The sequence below is a fragment of the Mauremys reevesii genome, linkage group 4, assembly GCF_016161935.1.
Source record: "Mauremys reevesii isolate NIE-2019 linkage group 4, ASM1616193v1, whole genome shotgun sequence".
Lineage (NCBI taxonomy): Eukaryota > Metazoa > Chordata > Testudines > Geoemydidae > Mauremys > Mauremys reevesii.
Genome location: NC_052626.1, coordinates 31,670,550 through 31,690,342, shown reverse-complemented (window position 1 = coordinate 31,690,342; position 19,793 = coordinate 31,670,550). Strand labels below are relative to the sequence as shown.

Here is a 19,793-nt window from a genome sequence, read left to right as displayed (position 1 = left end):
AACAGGGCGTTTAACTCAGCCAAGAAGCAGAGGCAGGAAGAGGCCCCACGTGACAGCAGGGACTGCTCTGCCATGGGCACTAGCCTCAGTGCGTCTCCCCACTGACACAGCTCCGCGAACCTGCCGCGCGCCCCCCACGAGCTCAGACACGCACCGCCGCGCGCGCAGCACCTCTCCGCTCCCCAACCCGCCGCCCGACCCGCGTCACGTGACCCCGCGCGCTGCCCCAACCTGTCCCTCCTCCCCAGGGGTGGGCAGAGGCTTCTTGCCCTCCACGCCCCGTCCATTTCCTTCCTTCCTCCCCGCGCTCAGGCCCCGCCCCCTCACTCTCTTCGCGGCCGCGCTTGGCCCTTCCTGGGCTCCGTAGCGGCCCCGCCTCTGCCTCTGTCTGTCCCCTCTCGGCCCCCGTACGCCGCGGCGCTTCCGTTGGTGGGTGCAGGATGGTGAGTGAGCACCGGGCCCGTGTCTCTGTCACTGGTAACCGGGGGCTGCAGTCAGGAGACCGAGGGACGGGGGGATATGGAGAGGGGCTGGGCCCCCTGCCTCTGGGGCCCGGCTCCTTCCCCCGCCGGCCCGGCGTATGCGGAGTCATCGCCCATCCCCCGCTGAGGCCTCTGCCCCGCCGGCCCCGGAGCGAGGGGAGCGGGGCAGGAGGAACGGCATGAGGCGGGTTATCGACCGATGTCGGGAGGCCGTAAAATCATCTCCCGGAAGGGAGCGTCCCCCAGAGCCCTGCCCAGAAGGGGCCGGTCCCCCTCAGGCGCAGACCCTCGTCCTGCCCCGCCGGCCAGCGAAGGGAGCAGATCCCCGCTGCTACCAGGCACAGGCGAAACAAGGGGGGTGGGGGGGATGGCAAAGCTGCCACCCGTCTTATCCGGAGACTGAAAAGATTCCTCTTCTGTAGGCCTGCCTGCCTGCCTGCCTGGTGTTTAGCAAAACGGAGACAAAACAAACGGGGCTGGTGCCTGGTCCTGTCCCCTTTCCCACACCCACAACTGGTTTGTTAAACTTCTGTTTAAATAATAAAAAACCTAATTTTGACATAACATTTTTCATCAGTAGATCTCAAAGTGCTCACATTGTGTGGTGCTGTGTAGGGTATTGCCAACACACAGTGTTCAAAGACCACAAGTACCTTAAAATTCTTGAGATTTTTAAAATACAGTTTGGGGTCTTTTTATCTCCTTTTTAATGTTTTAGTCTTTGGACAACACTTGGGTCACATTTTCAGTTTTCACAACCACAAGGTCAAGAAACCTGTTTGTTTTTTTCTTAATGGCAGCTGAGAGGCCCATATAATCACATGACTCTAGTAGCTGGTGCTTTAAGAAAAACACCTAAAATCCCAAGAGCTGACAATAGTGTATTAAGCATACTATGCACAATTAAAATACACAGCTTTATTGTTTCATTGCCTTAAGTGATTAACAAAAGCTAACCCATTTTATAGTCTAACTCACTAAAAATGTGAAAAGTCATATAAAAATCTGTGGACTTAATAACACAGTTTGTCCAGTGAACACCCATGTCTGATAGTGAAGGGTAAGATGGTGTCATGGATTCTGAGACTTTCAGATACCTCTGTGATGTTTTCCAGCCTTGGGGCGGTGGGCTGGAGCTGGCAGCTGCCGTGGAGCCCTGCAGCTCTGAGTTGCCACAGGTGCTGTGGGCAGTGGGGGGACTCTTGCAGCTCCCAGCTGCCATGAGCAGCAGGTGCTGGATTCCCCCACCTTGGCAGTGGGGCTTGGGCTCTCATGTCCCTCCCCTGATCTTGGGCTTCAGTCCTCCCCCAGTCAGCCCCATTTTGTTACAGTTATTTTTAGTAAAAGTCAGGGACAGGTCACAGGCAATTTAAAAAAAAAAAAAATCCCAGAAACCGGTGACTCCTGCCAGAGTTTTACAAAAAATACCTGTGACAAAATCTTAACCTTATTGATAGTACATTCTTTTCACTAGCTTTAATACCAATCCTTGATTTAGTACAGATGAGTACACTAGCTTTATGTGATTAGTTGTATTATTGATAAGGAAAATAGTTTACAGGCCTTGGAAATAGGGATTGCCATCTTCTTGGCATATCTGGTTCAACTGTGGCCAATACTTTATGCTTAAAAGGAAAGAGATATAACCATTATACACCAAGCTAGTGAAGTGCTGTATGAGTCCAAAACATAGCTGTTGAAGTAATCTTCCTTGCCCTTTGATCAGTCCATATTGCTCCACTCTTCAAATCCCTTCACTAACTCTCCTGCTTGAGAAGACTGATTTATTCTAGGATTTACCAGCAGTTTGTTTAGCCTTATTAAAATGTATCTAACTACATATTCTTTTTGCAAGATTCTTAGTATTCCAAATACAAATAGCTTGCGTTCATTTGGGTGTCATCTTTGTTTTCCTTTAGGGTCAAAGTCAAAGTGGTGGACATGGTCCTGGGGGTGGCAAGAAGGATGACAAGGTAAATAATGAAAAATCAATTGCCCTTTTTTTAATAGGGTGAACTGCATGACTAATTCCAAAGTTTTCAACAATGGATTTTTAAACAATCTTTTGTTCCATGTACTCAAAACTGCCTAAAATTTGCCCATTGCTTATATTTCCTAGCCTCCCCAAATATCACTTTCATATGCATGTTGTAGAAGAACTCACATGGTTTACTCAGAAAATGGCTTGCTCTGTAAACTACAATAGGCACTAATGGCAGTAATATCCTATTTACAAATAGTGAAATAAAAATAGCTCTTGGTCACAAAGGAGTTGACTTTTCAAAATCTGCAGTCAGATACCTGATTTGTGAGTACCAAGTCAGCACTTGTGTGCATATGTTAGGCTCACGGCTGCAAGTGCATTTTTAAAAATCCAACTAATATGGCTTTTTTTTCTTGTGGCTTAGGAAGAAAAATGAGTCCTTCTGAGCTAGAATTCTGTTTATGCAGGCAAACTTATAAATATACAAATTAACAAGTGAATTTAATATATTTGGATGTAGATTAAACTGCAAAGTAAACAAACTGCAAAACCTGACTGCTCCTTTTATGATGTAAAATAACACTGGGATAAGTCTCCACAGGGCAGTGCTGCTGCAACAGAGTAAGGTGTTCTGTTCTGCATGTGGAAGCTGTGCACTGTGCGACATAGGATGGCTAGTGTAAACACTTTGCCTTGCTGCAACTTACACCATCACACCAGTGCAGAGAGCAGTAGTGTGATTCTCTAGCGTAGACTAGGCTTGAGAGTCAACCTCCTCTCTCCCTTAAGCCTCGCTTTTAGAGGCCTTGAAGATTTACAGTTCAGGGTTCAGCCTCCTGTGACATCAGATTCCTAGATCTCCAAAAATTGGCAAAATCCTTCATCTGAAAGAGGCAACTCAAGATCTGATATATCTAATGTATAAAGTAAGCAGGAAAAAAAATAGTGTTTTTTTAAAGCTTCCCTCTTTATATGTTATACATCATAAAGGACAAGTAAAGGGCACAAACCCAGTATATTTTTGCATTGTAGTTTACTTTCAATTGAGTTCTTTTTCAGCTTGGCGCTGTGGTGGATTTCTGTGGCTTGTTCTTGTGATAGCTATTCTGATTTTTGTTTTGTGCTTGTCTGATTCGGTTTAAAAGGATAAGAAGAAGAAATATGAACCTCCAGTTCCAACTAGAGTGGGGAAAAAGAAGAAGAAAACAAAGGGACCAGATGCAGCCAGCAAACTCCCACTGGGTAAGTATTTTTATTTCTCCCACAATCTCACAAGGCTCTTATAATATTGGGGGATCTAGGGTTCTGATCCTGCAACAAGCTCCACAAGGGGTCTGCTCCCACAGATCTACCTCAGGATTAGACTTAAGTCTCAAATGACTAAATTATAAAACCAAAGGTAACACTGTAAAGATTTTATTAGAAATAACTTCCCTATTGCTTGGTTAAGGCTATTAGAGATTATCTCAGTAATTCTTAATATTTTTTCTGGAGAACGCTCTATAGGGTACCCAATTTTTTTTTCTTACATGAGTTCAGAAGTGGGGAAGATCCTGTGAATAATATAGTTGGAGTGGCATTGGAATAAGCAAAAGAGTGACTAACCCTCCCATGCATTTAGGAGCTGGGAGAAGTGATGTTGAGAGTCTCTTCTGTCTATATAAACAATAAAAATAAGTCTTTTATTCACCTGAATTATCAGTAAACTGTGAAACATTGTCCTTGTGCAGGACCAGTAGGATTTTTTTCTCTGTAAAATGCACACATATGTTTGAGTGGGTTACATATTCTGTCCAGTAGTAGAACAGTGACATGATAGACAAATGGACAGTAGTATATCGGGTTTTTTTTTTAACTGTTGCAGAGGGTCTGAACAGATGAACTCACAAGGGATACAGTGTTAAATTATGCAATGTTGTGGTTAAGGTGCTTGCTCACAGTCATTAACAATTAGATTTTTGCAGTTAGATTTGCTCTGTTACATGAGTGTGTTCGCTGCTGTTGTAATTCTCCTCACATTCCCAAATGAAACTTGCAGTATGAAACTAAATGAATTGGGGAGTGAAATGAGGTGGCTTTCGGGGCTGCTTTTTTCCAGAGGCCCTTTCTGGATTTAGAGGGGAAGAACTCTTGTTTTGGCATTTATTGTGTGAAGCTTTAGCTGCGAGTAGGACATGTGAATTTGCTTTGTCTCTATGGCCTTTCCTATACTAAGTTTTCAACCACTGGTATAGCATGCTGGTGCAAGCAATAGAGCAAACAAGATTTACTCTGATTCAACGCAATCAGATTTGTTGTAGCTGGAATAAGCTGCACTGGTATAAATTGTGCAGTACTTCTATAACTCATGTGTATACTGTGCTTTGCACAGGTGTATCTATGACAGTGGATAAAGCACCAGTTCAAGGAAGACCTGTAAAATTCCTCCTGAACTGACCCTTTTGCTGTGAGATTGTGGCTGGCATTTTTGTTTTCTTTGAAGTTCTCCATCAGGTGAAGCACTGGGGGTCTGGAAGGATCATTCAGAGTCCGGACTGAATACTGTAGATATGGAATCTATTAGCCAAGATGGTCAGAGATGCAACCCAATGCTCTGGGTGTCCTTAGTGTCTGAATTCCAGAAGCTAGGAATAGACAATAGGGGATGGACATCTCAATGATTGCCTGTTCTGTTCATTCCCTCTGAAGCACCTGGCATTGGCCACTGTCAGAGGACAGGGTACTGGGCTAGATGACCCAGTATGGCTGTTCTTATGCTCCACTGTCTTTAAAGTGGAATAAAGTATTGCTTTACTATGCTGCCTGATAACTGGAAACCCCACTGGGAAATTACATCCATATTCTAGGCCACTGGAGCTTTTTTGTGGTGAGGTATTAGCATGGTAGTGGCTATTAGTCTGCAGTGCCTACTTCTGCTTGATGCACTCTTACCTTAGCTGTTAGATTCTGGAAGTATTGACTCATCTACTGACGTGCCACTGAAAACCCTGGTAGTGGTTGGGTACATTTATAGAGAAACACACCTAAAGCCATCACCCCCAGAGATTGTTGTGGTGGAAGGTAATTATGACATTTGGAAGGAAATCCAGTTAGAAACTTTGATTTAAATAACTAGTATTTTGAAAAGATTTGCTGGTGGATTTCTTAGTTTACAGGCCTTTGGGTAATGATTCAGACTGGCCTGTTAATAAGGATTAGGCCAACAATTTCTAGCAGTGAATTATTGAATATCTTATGCCATATCTAAGTGGAAGTCAGATGTACATTGATTCTACTTCTTTCATTACAGTGACACCTCACACACAATGCAGACTCAAATTGTTGAAATTAGAGAGAATTAAAGATTACCTACTTATGGAGGAAGAATTTATCAGAAATCAGGAACAGATGAAACCTTTGGAAGAAAAGCAAGAGGTAAGTCTTGAGGAAATTATTACACTCTTATTAAAACTGAGATACTACTAACCTAGATCTTTAGAAGTAAAATTGTAAACAATGTAAACTAGTTGATGCATAAGGCCTGGAAATAAAGTGATTGAAATTTATAAAAACAGATTAAATATTTAATATTTATTTTAACTGTATTTAATAAAGCATATAAGGTACAGTCACCTTACTGAGCGGCTCCCTAGTTGAAGAACAGAGGATGGAGGAGTCTACTTTCAGGACTATTGGGGACTGGACTAGTGGTTGAGTTTTGATACAGTTTATTATAGGTGGGGCATGTGTTTTTGTTTAGTGGGTCTCTGAAAGTGGAACTCTCCAGGGTGGCCAGCCAGCAGAGAAGGGAAGGAATGCGCTAGACACATACACGTTCTTATAGGATAAGCTACAGAGGCATAAAGCAGCATGAGATCAAACAAGTAGTTTAGCTTCTTAGCTGCCCCCAAAAGAGAGCTCCTGTCCTCCTCTGCTGTGGGATCTATACTGAATCACAAGAAGTAGAAGGAACTTTTTTCTTCAAATAATTGTCAAAAGAACTGGGTAATGAATTTCCATTTTTTCCTCACATAGGCAGTAGTTCTTACTTTAGTATATATGTTTAAAGCAGTACAATACATGTTTTGCAGAAACTATTTTTTTTCTGTGTTTAGTTCTTTACTATTGCTTGTTTGTTTCTTGCAGGAAGAGAGATCAAAGGTGGATGATCTGAGAGGAACCCCAATGTCTGTAGGTACCCTGGAGGAGATTATTGATGATAATCACGCTATAGTGTCTACATCAGTGGGATCTGAGCACTATGTCAGTATTTTGTCTTTTGTGGACAAAGATCTTCTAGAACCAGGCTGCTCTGTTTTGCTCAATCATAAGGTAAGTTGTCTCACAATATGAAGATGGAGTGGGGTGAAAGTTCCAATATCCCTCTGAACTAGCCTTTGTTTTTGGAATCTGTTACAAGAGTACCATAGTGTAAGATCCAAGGATAAGTGCTTTGTGTGTTTCATGTCGCTGTGTGAATGTACAGTACATTTAATCTTGGATTCCTGTGTAGCTTTGTGTTTTATCTTTAGGATCATTCTTGAGTAAAATGCATGCTATTTTACTTATGTTTGGTATTGGTATACCACTTGGACTAGGTTCATGCTGTGATAGGAGTCCTGATGGATGACACAGATCCTTTAGTTACAGTGATGAAAGTGGAGAAGGCCCCTCAGGAGACTTACGCTGACATTGGTGGCCTTGACAACCAGATTCAAGAAATTAAGGTATTCATATTTAGTAATTTATCTAATTAAAAGGAAAACCTTTAAGCGTCTGTTATCAGAAAGTTACCTAGATGATGGTCTAAAACTTGTGCATGAATTGTCTCAATTGCTGTGGAACCCAAGACAGCATTGAGCTTTCTGGGATTTTGTACATTTAAAATCCTCAGCCTTAGCAGTCTTTTACAATTATATCAAGATTTTCAAAAGTGACTAGTGATTTTGGGAGTCATATTTTGCCTCACTTTAAAGAGACATGATTTTCAGAAACTGCTGATTTCCTACCCTCTGAAATAGGTACCTTTAAGGGTGACTTGGGTTTGGCACCCAAGACACTAGTGAAAATGTTGGCCTTAATAATTGATAATTAACGCATTGAGGAAACCAGATTTCTCTTGTTGAATAATCCTCAGACTCTAGAGGTGTCCTCTAGTGCTCTGCACACAGGATTAGGAGCCACGAATTCCTGAATTCTAAATTAAGCTCTGACATTGACTTGCTATGTGGCCTTTGGCTGGGCACTCATTCAGCCTTTATGTTTTCATTTCTAAAATGGGGACAGTAATACTCAATTACTTCATGTGACTGTTGTGCGGATTAATTAGTCAATATTTGTAAAATACTTGTTCTTATGCTATAGGAATCTGTGGAGCTTCCTCTCACCCATCCTGAGTATTATGAAGAGATGGGTATAAAGCCTCCCAAAGGAGTAATTCTGTATGGCCCACCTGGCACAGGTATCTTCCATAACAGTAACTTTAAGTATGCTCAGTTAATCCCATTTAAGGTATTAGGTGCAGATCCACAAAGGTACTTAGGCACCTAAGTCCCAACTCTGGCTCCACTGCGATTCACAAAACTCTTGCTGCACCCCTTAGCTGCTGGATGAGGTTAGGGTCTGAGTTTTCAGGGTAAAAGTTCCCTCAGCACTTGAGTTTTTGCCTCTGGGCATGCACGCTACTGCCTCCCTGTATGTGTTCCAAGCTTATCTCCCCCATAAGCCCTAGAGCAATTCACAAACTGGGGGAAGATAGGTGTTCGTTCACCTAAGTCGCATGTGTAGTAGTCAGCCCATTCTGGTAGGCATGTTCAGAGGCCACCTCCTGGATCGGGCCCTGTTCAGAGTCTTCCCGGAGGAGGTGGTGTCTGTTGTGTAATTTCCAAATACACAACAGTGTCCACCTTATAACTTTAGCCAGTGGTTAGAGCACTCACCTGGGGTGTCAGAGACCCAGGTTCAATTCCCCCCTCTGCTGAAGAAAGGATTTGAATAGGGGTCTCCCACTTCTCAGGAGAGTGCTCCAATCACTGAGCTATGGAATATTCTGATGTGGGGCTTCCTCAGTTTCTCTACATGTCTGTAGAGCATGGGGACTGGACCCTGGGTCTCCCATCTCCCAGGTGGATGCCTTAACCCCTGGGCTTACAGAGTCTTTCTCACTGGCCCAACGACTGATCCACTGTTGATAAATACTTAAATAGTCATTGGGCCAGAGAGAGACTGACTCTGCATTGCAGTGGTTACACTCACCTGGGATGTGGGAGGCTTGGGGTACGGTGGCTTTGCACCTGTCATGTCCCGCAAGAAATGCCTTAAGCACCTAAAACTTTTGGCTCAAAGAGGTGGGTCTTCTTTCATGGATCACTAAGCAGAGGTAGGTGCCTGTCTCCAGGATACACCCGTCATTGTCTAGCTTAGGTGGGGAGCTGCCTAGCATGTTGGCTTTTGTGGATCATGTTCTAAGGTACCTAACCCTCCCCATTCATTGTATAGGAAGTCTGTTTGCCTAAGTCAATCATTGTGGATCGTAGTGTTGTTTCTGTGATTTTTCTAGGCATCTAAAAGTTCAGTGCTGTGATGCTCAGCGTTGCAATGTCTTAGTCATTGAGTTGTAATTTTAATATAATTAGACTTGGTATATCAGCACTGTTCTGTATTTCATGAATATATTTTCTTAAAGTTAATAATTGTTACTGCAAACTCACTGCAGTGTTTCTTTACAATTGATAATAGGTAAAACCTTACTAGCCAAAGCAGTGGCAAACCAGACCTCAGCAACCTTTCTGAGAGTTGTTGGCTCCGAGCTTATACAGAAGTACCTAGGTGATGGTCCAAAACTTGTCCGTGAATTGTTCCGCGTAGCTGAGGAGCATGCTCCATCAATCGTCTTTATTGATGAAATAGATGCCATTGGTACAAAGAGGTAGTGTATTGCATTCACGCTTCGACACTGAATATAATAATTTTGTCAAGAACAATAGGGAAGTTATCTGAAACATTTCATTTTGTGTGAGTTTGTGTTGAATTTCTCCTTTCATCATTGCCATTTTGATAGGTTAAATCAGGGGTTCTCAAAACTGGGGGTCAGGACCCCTCCGGGGGTCATGAGGTTATTACATGGGGGGGTCATGAGCTGTCAGCCTCCACTCCAAACCCTGCTTTGCCTCCACCATTTATAATGGTATTAAATATATTTAAAAGTGTATTTAATGTGTAAGAGGGGGTCGAACTCGGAAGCTTAAAATGTGAAAGGGGTCACCAGTACAAAAGTTTGAGAACCACTGGGTTAAATGATTTTTAACGTAAACAACACTTCCATTTGTTGACAAGTAAAATTTGAAGTAGTTACTACAAAACTCTCAAAACGTTTATCTCAAAACATTTTTTGTTAAAAGATATGCCAAAAGTTTAGCTGCTATTCTAGTAGAACCTAACAGTATAGCTACAGTAATGATGGATCACTTTAGGCAGAAAGAGATGGCTTGTGTAACAAATTTGTCATGCCCCCAACATTAGCTGAGTATGACATTTGATTACTTTAACTTATTTTTCTATTGTGTTGTTATTTATATAAATCTGTAGATGCTTGTCTATACATTCTGCTATGTAGATATGTAGGGCTGTCGATAAGTTTACAATAACATTGTTTGGGTGTATCATGGTAAAAATCCATGCTCAATAACTTTCCATAACTTTTATAGCATTTTTAATTGTTACACTGTCCACAGCAGAAGTTAATAAAATTGATCCATGTGAGTGAGCCATTATGTCACACTGAACTAATGTCAGCTTGCATTCAGGCTGTGCTGTTTTAAAGATGGAGCAAGGTTTAATTGGGACTGACGCACTTCACAGCTTAAGGTGTCCTTAAAGCAGCCCATTATCACCCTACAAATCAAAGCGTTGGAAATAACAGTATATTTTTGGGATGTCTGAAGGTGCCATTTTCATACTTCTGTTTAAAAAAACCCAAACTGTTTCAGTAAAGGTCTGACTTGAGTCAGCACAGGCAAAGAGATTGTTAGAGGGATGCTGTCAAGTCCTAACAGCTGGAAGCTAAAGTCAGCAACAGTCAAATTGGAAGTGACACAAATTTTTAACTTTGAGGGTAATTAATCATTGGAATAGCTTACCAAGGAATGTGATACATTCATCACTCTGTCTTTACATCAAGACTGGATGTGTTTCTAAACTGTATGTTCTAATTTTTTATTATGGTACTGCCTAGGGGACCAATCAAGCATCAGGCCCCATTGTGCTAGTCCCAGTCTCTGCCCCCAAAAGCTTACAATGTAAATAGACAAGACTGAAAAATGGGTAAGGGAAAGGGGCATTATATACCAGCAAAATGATTGTTTGTAAATGTCATGTTAGTTCTTAGATTTAAAAAAACATGGGGAGGGATTTGTTAGGAAGGGATTAGATAAACGTAGGCTCTGGTTCAACCCGAAATTATTGGACTAGATGCTGGAATCATGTGAAATTCTGTGGCCTTTTCTATTCAAAGGTCAGACTAGATGATTGTAATACTTTCTGATCATAAAATCTGTGCGTATATGAAAAACTGGAAATGGATTAATTTAAATAATCAGTTTCTGAGAACACACCCTTCTAAATAGTATGTTTATATATTTTTTTTTAAATTTCTGTTAAATTGAGCATTTTTCTGCTTCCCTATTTATAAGGGCCTTTTCATTAAGGGACAAACTAACTATTCACACTGATGCATAAAGTAAACACTGGAAAAATAAGAGTATTTGCTCATCTTTCAGTTTAGTGTTACTTGTAACTGCAGAAGAGCCAACATTTTCAGTCAGAAATGTGACTTTAAAGTTGGGTGTCCCTTTTTAAGGCTGTTTCTCTGTCTTCTGCTTACCTTATTGGACCCAGGTGGTATATAAACTGAGCTATTGTGAAAGCTTTTGTTTTTGAGGGCATATTTACATTCCTATATAACCTCGGTGGCTTACGCTCCGATGAAAAAAGCTGTTTATAATCATTGGTAGAGGGTCAGAGCATTTATTTCTGATATGCTGATCATTTTATTATTGGTAAAGAAAAGTATTTTTTGTACAGGGTTTAATTTGGTTTGGTTATAGTTCTTTCTCTTGCCTGTCCTTAAAGATATGACTCAAATTCTGGTGGTGAAAGAGAGATCCAGCGTACGATGCTGGAGTTGCTGAACCAATTAGATGGGTTTGATTCCCGTGGGGATGTGAAAGTTATCATGGCCACAAACAGAATAGAAACATTGGATCCAGCCTTAATCAGGCCAGGTAAGAGACTTTTTATTATGCATTTTTATTAAGTCGCATTTACTTAAAGCTTCTTGTGCCAGGTACTGAATTTCAGTTCTGCCTTTCTTAATAGAACGTTGTTTGAGACTCTCCATAATCGTGTTATGGCTTAGAAGGAATATTGATTTAGGAGTATAAAAAGCCAGTCCTCCTGAACAGGATGTAGAATATGAATCATGATGTATGTGCGTGGAGAAAAAGGATAGTTTTCAGTTACAGGAGAAATTGCATTATAAATGCATTATGTATAGTTAATCCCAAGGAAGAATATTAAAATTATTTTTAATGTATCAGGCTGTTGCTTAGGTATTTTATATGTCCATCTTTACCATAGTAACTGAGTATCTCATCATTTGTTAACCATTTATCCTTAAAACACCCCTGTGAGGTAGGGAAGTGATATCATCCCCATTTTACAGATGGGGAGCTGAGGCAGAATGACTAAGGGCTAGATTCACAAAAGGACTTAGGTGCTTAACTGCCACTTCGGGTACCTAAATCCCCAAATCAGGTCACAATAGGATTAACAAAAGCCCTGCTCAGCTGCCCCAGAACGCTGTAGGCACCTAAGTTTTCACAGTAAAAGTTCCCTACATGGCTATATTTTTGCATGTACTCATGTGCAATGCAGCAGCCTTCCTCTAGACGTCCAGATGCCTAAGGCCCCAGAGCAATGTATAAAATAGAGGAAGATAGGTGTTCCTCCGCCTGACTTGCCTGTGGGACCTGATCTGGTGCGCGGCTTAGAGCTTACCTACCAGATCAGGCTCCCATAGGTGAGCTCACCCAAAATACTGGGGAAGTGCTGTGGAGGGGGAGATCTCCCTCTTACCTTTTAGCCCAGGGGCTAGGCTACTTATGCAGGAGACCCCCTCAGCCCCCAGTTCAAGTTGCTCCTCCACATAAGTGTGAAGGGATTCAAACAGGGATCTGCTACCACTAGGTTATGGAATAGTCTGTGCGGTTCCCTCAGTCTCACCTCTTGAGGTTGTTCCACCATGAATGACAGAGAGAACAAGCATAAGAATGACTCTCTAATGTGGTGGCTAAAGCACTCACTTGGGCAATGGGAGACCCAGGATAAGTCACTGGAGCAGGGGGACTGTTTTATTTATTTATTTATTTATCCACAGTGCAAAAGCTGCAGTAGGAGAAATGAGGGAGGCCCACATCAGATTATCTCATAGTCCAGTGGTTGGGCACTCACCTGCGAGGTGACAGATCCCTATTTGAATCCTTTCTTCCCCTCAGGCAAAGTGGGGACTTGAACCAGGGGTCTTTCACAGCCCATCTGAGTATCCTAACCACTGGGCTAAAAGTTACAAGAGAGGTCCTGGCACCCCCAGCTCCTTGCAAAATGGCATAGGCACCCACTGCTAAGAGAAGATTTGCACTGAGAGTCTCAAGCAGTGGGAGGTGCCTCCCTGTGGCCCAGACTTAGGTGCTGAACTCTGAGAGGGGTGGGGATGAGGACAGACCACTTTCCTTGGCATCACCCATTGATGAGGAGTAGCCTAGCATGCTGGCTTTTGTGAATCCCATTCTAAGGCACCTATTTCAGACTTTGAGAATCCCAGCGATTTTCTAGGTGCTGAAAGGGTAGGTGTGATGATGCTTAACCTCACCACGCCTAAATTCCTTTGTAAATCTAGCCCATGTTCATGCAGGATGTCTTTGGTAGGGGTGTCTGTCCTAATTGCTATCCTTCCTCTTAATCGAGAAGCACATTTTCCATTCAGAAAAACAGACCACCAGTATTAAATACCAGTACCATAATTTCTGGGCTGATTTTATTTTTTTCCTCTGAGTATAAACCTGGCACCTACCATTCTGTCTGTTCTGGAGTATGCTGCTTTATAATAAAGGTAGAACTATCCAAGCACTTAATTCAGTGCAAACACAATGAAATGCTAGGTTTTGATCACTTGTATTTAATTCACAGTTAAAGCCGGTGAACTTTAAGGTTACTAGAATACTTGTATACAAAGGAACTCCACAATTTGAAAAATAAAAGTCTAAGCATTAAAAGCTTTAAGCCTCACTCATGTTAGCAGGTACTTGTTTTAAATTGGAAAGGGCGAGTGCCAGGATGTTCTCTGTGACAAGTTTTTACTTATTGAACTTGCTTTCCGGACGTGGCAACCTTCAGGGTATGATGCAAGAGTGTCCTGTTTGGCTGGAATTTAATAATAGGGAATGGAGAAGAGTGGGCTGGATGATGTTTCTTTTTAAAGACCTATAGGGTTCAGTCCTTATTTGCGTTTCTTGCCTGGAAAAATAATAATAAAAATCGGATATAAAAGCTGAGTAGCAACAAAACTTGAGCTGGGCTTGTGCATCTGACGAAGTGGGTATTCACCCACGAAAGCTCATGCTTCAATACGTCTGTTAGTCCATAAGGTGCCACAGGACAAGATAATGGACTAGATGGACTTCCCTCTGATCCAGTTTGTCAATTCTTATGTTCCTCTATCTAAATATGACTAGGCCAGTAGTAGTTCTCTCCCTATTTAATTTAAACATTATGGGGCAATGAGTGTCTATTTTGTCTTGCACACAGACCCTACAGTGCATCACTGCATAAACATTAATAAAATGGTCACAGCTTGTTCATATTCTCATGAGCATGGAGCCTCACCTACCTTCTGACCTCAGTTTTTCTTCCAGAATATGGCTGTGGGACATTGCCTCCACACCTCTGCCAATGTGGGGGAAACAGTGACAGCTCATTCTGTACTTCTTCAGGGGACAGAGCACTTCAAATGCCACTGCTTTCAATCCAGAATCACTTAAATGTCTTTCCTACACACAGGGCGTATTGATAGGAAAATTGAGTTCCCCTTACCAGATGAAAAGACTAAGAAGCGCATCTTTCAGATTCACACAAGTAGGATGACTTTGGCAGATGATGTAACTTTAGATGAGCTCATTATGGCTAAAGATGATCTGTCTGGCGCAGATATTAAGGTAAGGTGCACTAGTGCTGACTAAGTTTGTAAACATCAGTTATAAGTGTGTAATAGCTGGGGTGAATTAAGACCTTGTGCTATGATCCAAATAAGCAGCCCCTTCTCTACTACCATAAGACAGTCAGACTGTCCTTCAAAGCTCTTACTGTTTTCTCTCCTTTATCATGGATTAGTGCAGAAGCCAAATTAGCAATCACCATCACCCAAAAGAGCCACAATAGTGTGAATTCACTGTTTCATTTACTATATGTATATATTCTTACAGCAAAATGAATGACCAAGTATTGATTTTATCAACTATAACAACATAGTAAAAGCATCCTGATTGGTTAATACAGTAACTCCTCACTCGAAGTTGTCCTGGTTAATGTTGTTACATTGCTGATCAGTTAGAGAACATGCTCGTTTAAAGTTGTGCAATGGTCCCTTATAATGTTGTTTGGCAGCCACCTGCTTTGTCCACTTCTTGCAGGAAGAGCAGCCTGGTGCAGCTAGCTGGTGTGGGCTTGGAACCAGGGTGGACCGGCAGCCTCCCTATCAGCTCCCCGCTCCCTGTGCAGCAGCTGCCCAGCAGTCTATCAGTTGCGGGCAGTTCAGCTGTTCCTCCTCCCACTGCCATGTGCTGCTCCTGCCCTCTGCCTTGGAGCTGCTCCGAGACTCCTGCTTGCTGTGTGGGGGGAAGGAGAGGAAGAGGGGGGCTGTCAGGGTGTGTCCCTCCCGCATGCTACACCCCACTTACCCCATCTTCCATAGAGCAGGGGGGACACATGACAGGGCTCAGGAGGGAGGGAGCTTGCTGGCAGCAGCTGTGGTCTCAGCAAGCTGATCTAAGTAACAAGGCAGTGTACTTAAGAGTAGAGTCAGCGTACTTAAAGGGGAAATGTGCATCTCTCTCTCTCTCACACACACGGTGAGTGTCTCCGTCTGTGTGTCTGTCTGTGATGCTGTCTCCCTTCCCTCCATTCCTGTTGCCTTGTAGAGTGAGAGACTTAACCCTTGAGGGCTCAGCCAATTGCTAGTTCATCATTTAGCAGTAGAGTATTCCCTGGGAAATATCCCCCCTCTGATTCCTCCACCTCAAGCAAGCTTCACAATCATCACTGTGTACCAGTATTAAATTGTTTAAAACTTATACTCTGTGTGTGTGTGTGTGTGTGTGTGTATATATATATGTGTATACACACACATGCATATAATATAGTCTTTTGTCTGGTGAAAAAAAATTCCCTGGAACCTAACCCCCTCATTTACATTAATTCTTATGGGGAAACTGGATTCGCTTAACATCGTTCTGCTTAAAGTTGCATTTTTCAGGAACATAACTACAATGTTAAGTGAGGAGTTACTGTAACTAACATCGTAGTGTTTTAATATGTGCTACACAGAGCTGCAGGAGACATATGAAAGAGCCACTGCCAAGCCTCAGTCTGAGTATCACTGCATGAGAGGGGACCATCAGTGCCACTCTCTGGCTCCTCAAAAAAAAAAAAAAAAAAAAAAAATCAACAATCTCCTGTATTTGGGTGTCAACAAATACCCTAGTGCCATAAAAACCTCTTCATTAGTGTAGGTAGGTACCAAAACTCTACTTACCACACCATTTCTAATGGCTGAGGAGCATGTTTTTCTAAATGCTGAAAATGCAAATGCAAGCAGTGGTTGAGTAGAAATTAAAGGCTAAGGGGCTAGAGTCACAAAGGGACATAGTTCCCAGAATCAGGCCCTACTGAAGTCACAAAACCTCTTCTCAGCAGGGCTGCCCAGAGGATTGCGGGGGCCCGGGGTCTTCGGCGGCGGGGGGCCCTTCCGTTCCGGGACCCGCTGCTGAAGTGCCCCGAAGACCCGCAGTGGGCCCCCCCGCCGCCGTATTACCGCCGAAGCGCAGCTCGGTCTTCGGCGGTAATTCGGTGGCGGGGGCCCCCGCCGCGGGTCTTCGGGGCACTTCGGCGGCGGGTCCCGGAACGGAAGGGCCCCCCGCCACCGAATTACCGCCTAAGACCGAGCTGAACTCGGCGGCGGGTCCCGCTCAGTCTTCGGCGGGTCCTTCCGCTCCGGGGCGGAAGGACCCCCCGCCGGCGAAGACCGGGAGCGAAGACGCTCCTGCGCCCTCTTGCCCCGCGAGAGTTTTCCGGGCCCCCCGGAGCGAGTGAGGGACCCCACTCCAGGGGCCCTGAAAAACTCTGGTGGGGGCCCTTTGGGGCTCGGGGCCTGGGGTAAATTGCCCCTCTTGCCCCCCCCTCTGGGCGGCCCTGCTGCTCAGTTGCTGCTGCACCCTGTAGGTGCCTGGGCTTCTGCCTCTGCGCATCCACAGTGCAACCTCATTCTGTGTGCCTATGCCCCAGTGTGATGTACTAACTGTGGGAAAATAGGCATTCCTCCACCTAACTTGTCTGTGGGCACATGCCAGTAGGCATGCTCAGAGCTTGCCTAGTGGACTGGGCCGCCTTAAGCATGCTCACACAAGAGCTTGCTGGGGACCATCCTTCATAACTTTTAGCCCAAAGGATATTTTGATGTGGGGCTTCTTCTGTCTCCTGCTGAAGCTGTTCCAATATGAATAAATGAGTCATTGGACCACTCGCCCTCCTTCAATGATTATTTTTAGATAATTTATCCAGTGGAACAACTTCACCAGGAGAGTGAGTGTGCCCAACATCAGATTTCTCATAGCTGAGTGGTTAGGGCACTCTGCCTCCCCTCAGGCGGGGGGGGATGGGACTTGAAGCAGAGTCTCTCATGTGGCTGGTGAGAACCCTAACCGCTGGGCTGAAAGTTTTCAGGGAGTGCCTCCTTTTGCAAAATCATTGGAGACAACTCCCTGAGGGTAGGGAAGCTTAGTACATAGCCAGGGCAAGGGATAACTTAGGTGGGGATCATGCTGGCTTTTGAGACTCCCCCTTCATTGTATAGAGAGCTTAACTCTGGCTTTGTGAATGCAAGTGATTTTTAGGTGCCTAAAAGTTAGGCAGGATTACAAAGTTCCTCTGAATCTAACCCAATATTTCTTATCCCATCTGGAGGAGCTTCTGCCTTGGAGTTGGTGAGTAGTCCTTAGCTCTAATGTTATACATCCAAGGCTTTTGAAGGAGGTCACAGTTACAGGCTCTGTGAAGCTGCTGTACCCAAGTTGTAGATGAGAAATTTTACATGGAGCTAGTGTAACTTGCCTAAAGCCATACAGCAGGTCAGTGGCAGATTTGAGAATAGAGACTAGGAGTTCTGCCTCCTTGTAATTTCACCTCTAGAGATCCATTTTAAAGTTCTGCTTAGCGATCACACACTGGCAGCCTCAGTTTACTAGATGGATTGTGCTAAATGTATCTGTTTCTTGGAAAAAGTGTTATATTGTAATGGTTGATTTCCTGGTGGCATGCAAGCACTGCTTGGATTGGAAACAGAACTATTTGTTCAATACAGGTGTAGAGAGAACTTGAGTTCCAGTCTTACTTGCCATATGAAGCTAATGATTAGCATGGTTTTGCTACTGTTCTGTTTGCACTAGCATCTAGAAAATATTTGAAAACTGTGTGTCACCGTAATGCATGTGTAGTTTGAATTAGTTGTCTATAGCTAGCAATTAATATCAGCTTTTCTCTTTGGTAGGCAATTTGCACAGAAGCTGGTTTGATGGCTTTGAGAGAACGCAGAATGAAAGTAACTAATGAAGACTTCAAAAAATCAAAAGAGAATGTTCTCTATAAGAAACAAGAAGGCACCCCAGAGGGGCTTTATCTTTAGGGACGCCTCTTACTTTCAAAATACATGAAATGGCAACAGATGTTTCACAGGCCTCATCAATAGAGCATAACATCTTAGCCTCTCCAAGCATGATGGGTGGACTGTGTTTAGTTGTAAGTCTATAAAATACTTATTCAATTAAAAAAATCAATTCTGAAACAAATAGAAAATGTCTTTTTGTCAACACATCAGACGTGTATTAAATTGCCTAGTTACCTATTAGTGGCTTGAATTTTTTCATCAAGCTACTGGCTTCTATAGACTAGACTATTTCATAAAACAAGACCTGCAGCCACTGTTTAGTCTCATAACTAACTACTGTGAGCAACTTTATTATAAGATTTCTCTGAATTGGATTTAAGTTATATAGTACCTCTGTACATCCTAAATGAATCTCCTATACTTTTGTGTTAATCTTGTAGTAAGCCTAAATCTAGTTAATTACACCTAGTCCAGTAATGATGGTATTCTTTTTATAGGATATTTCAATGTAATAGTACCCAGGCAGTTATAAAAATGGTTAGTAGTTTTTTTTAAATGAACTCAGACCCTGTTTGTTAGAATCACAGCTGACCAAAACTGTTCATTAAGGACACCTTAGAGAAAGACAGGCTCTAGATTGTCAGTTAATGTGACCTTTTCAAAAGGTTGTTTTGATAAAATTAAATGCAACAAAATTAGTCCATTAGTAATACTCTGTTTTGGATAAGTTTTAAATACAAGTGTTGCTAAGATAACGCAATTGTTATTTTCCCAGACATACAAGTGGTGTATTTTCAGTTTGAGATCTTGTAAAGTCAAGACTTACGGATTTCACCATATATAGAAGATTCTGCATTTAAGACAACCACATTAGAATTAGAACAGTAAAGTATACATTTTATAAATCCTGACATCTGCTGAACAATCGTGACTTCTGAAGTTTTACCAATTTGTTCAAAGCACTCACATTGCAATCTCCCAGCTCCTGCCCCTTTGAGAATAAAGAAACTGCTTAGATTATTCTTATTTCCGTCACAAAGAATCTCTCATCACTTACTTCAAATTGTTCTACTCATCCTCTGACCACAACCTGAGTGAAATGCAATGATTTATAATATCCTGATTATCTGGATATTGCTGCATTCCATAAGCATTGTAGTATATTATTTTCCCAAAAGTACTGAGAGCTGGGGACTCTGTATTTCTGCCATATTTGGTCTACTCTCCCTGCAATCACATTCTGATAATTAGTTCTTACATAGTGTTAGGGGGCTTATTCCTTCACCCTCTCACTTCCCTGGTCCTTCTCGCTTGAACAGAGAGCAACAATACCTGAAGTCCAAAGGTGCAAACAATT

The 19,793-nt window shown here is 42.8% G+C and overlaps 1 protein-coding gene across 1 annotated transcript; it reads left to right on the top strand.

Moving 5' to 3' along the window:
- Positions 1–288: 288 nt before the first annotated feature.
- PSMC1 (proteasome 26S subunit, ATPase 1) lies at positions 289–19,084 on the top strand. The gene is made up of 11 exons (XM_039538294.1): positions 289–443; positions 2,402–2,455; positions 3,612–3,708; positions 5,756–5,880; positions 6,592–6,777; positions 7,044–7,172; positions 7,810–7,906; positions 9,184–9,373; positions 11,575–11,726; positions 14,560–14,714; positions 18,320–19,084. Exons 1-11 carry the CDS (start codon positions 441–443, stop codon positions 18,452–18,454), a joined length of 1,323 nt encoding a protein of 440 aa, XP_039394228.1. The 5' UTR covers positions 289–440; the 3' UTR covers positions 18,455–19,084.
- The last annotated feature ends 709 nt before the right edge of the window (positions 19,085–19,793 follow it).

Coding starts and splice junctions, on each gene's coding strand:
- PSMC1 (XM_039538294.1), top strand. Junction 2,456..3,611: donor GTGGCAAGAAGGATGACAAG/GTAAATAATGAA, acceptor TCGGTTTAAAAG/GATAAGAAGAAGAAATATGA. Junction 6,778..7,043: donor CTGTTTTGCTCAATCATAAG/GTAAGTTGTCTC, acceptor CACTTGGACTAG/GTTCATGCTGTGATAGGAGT.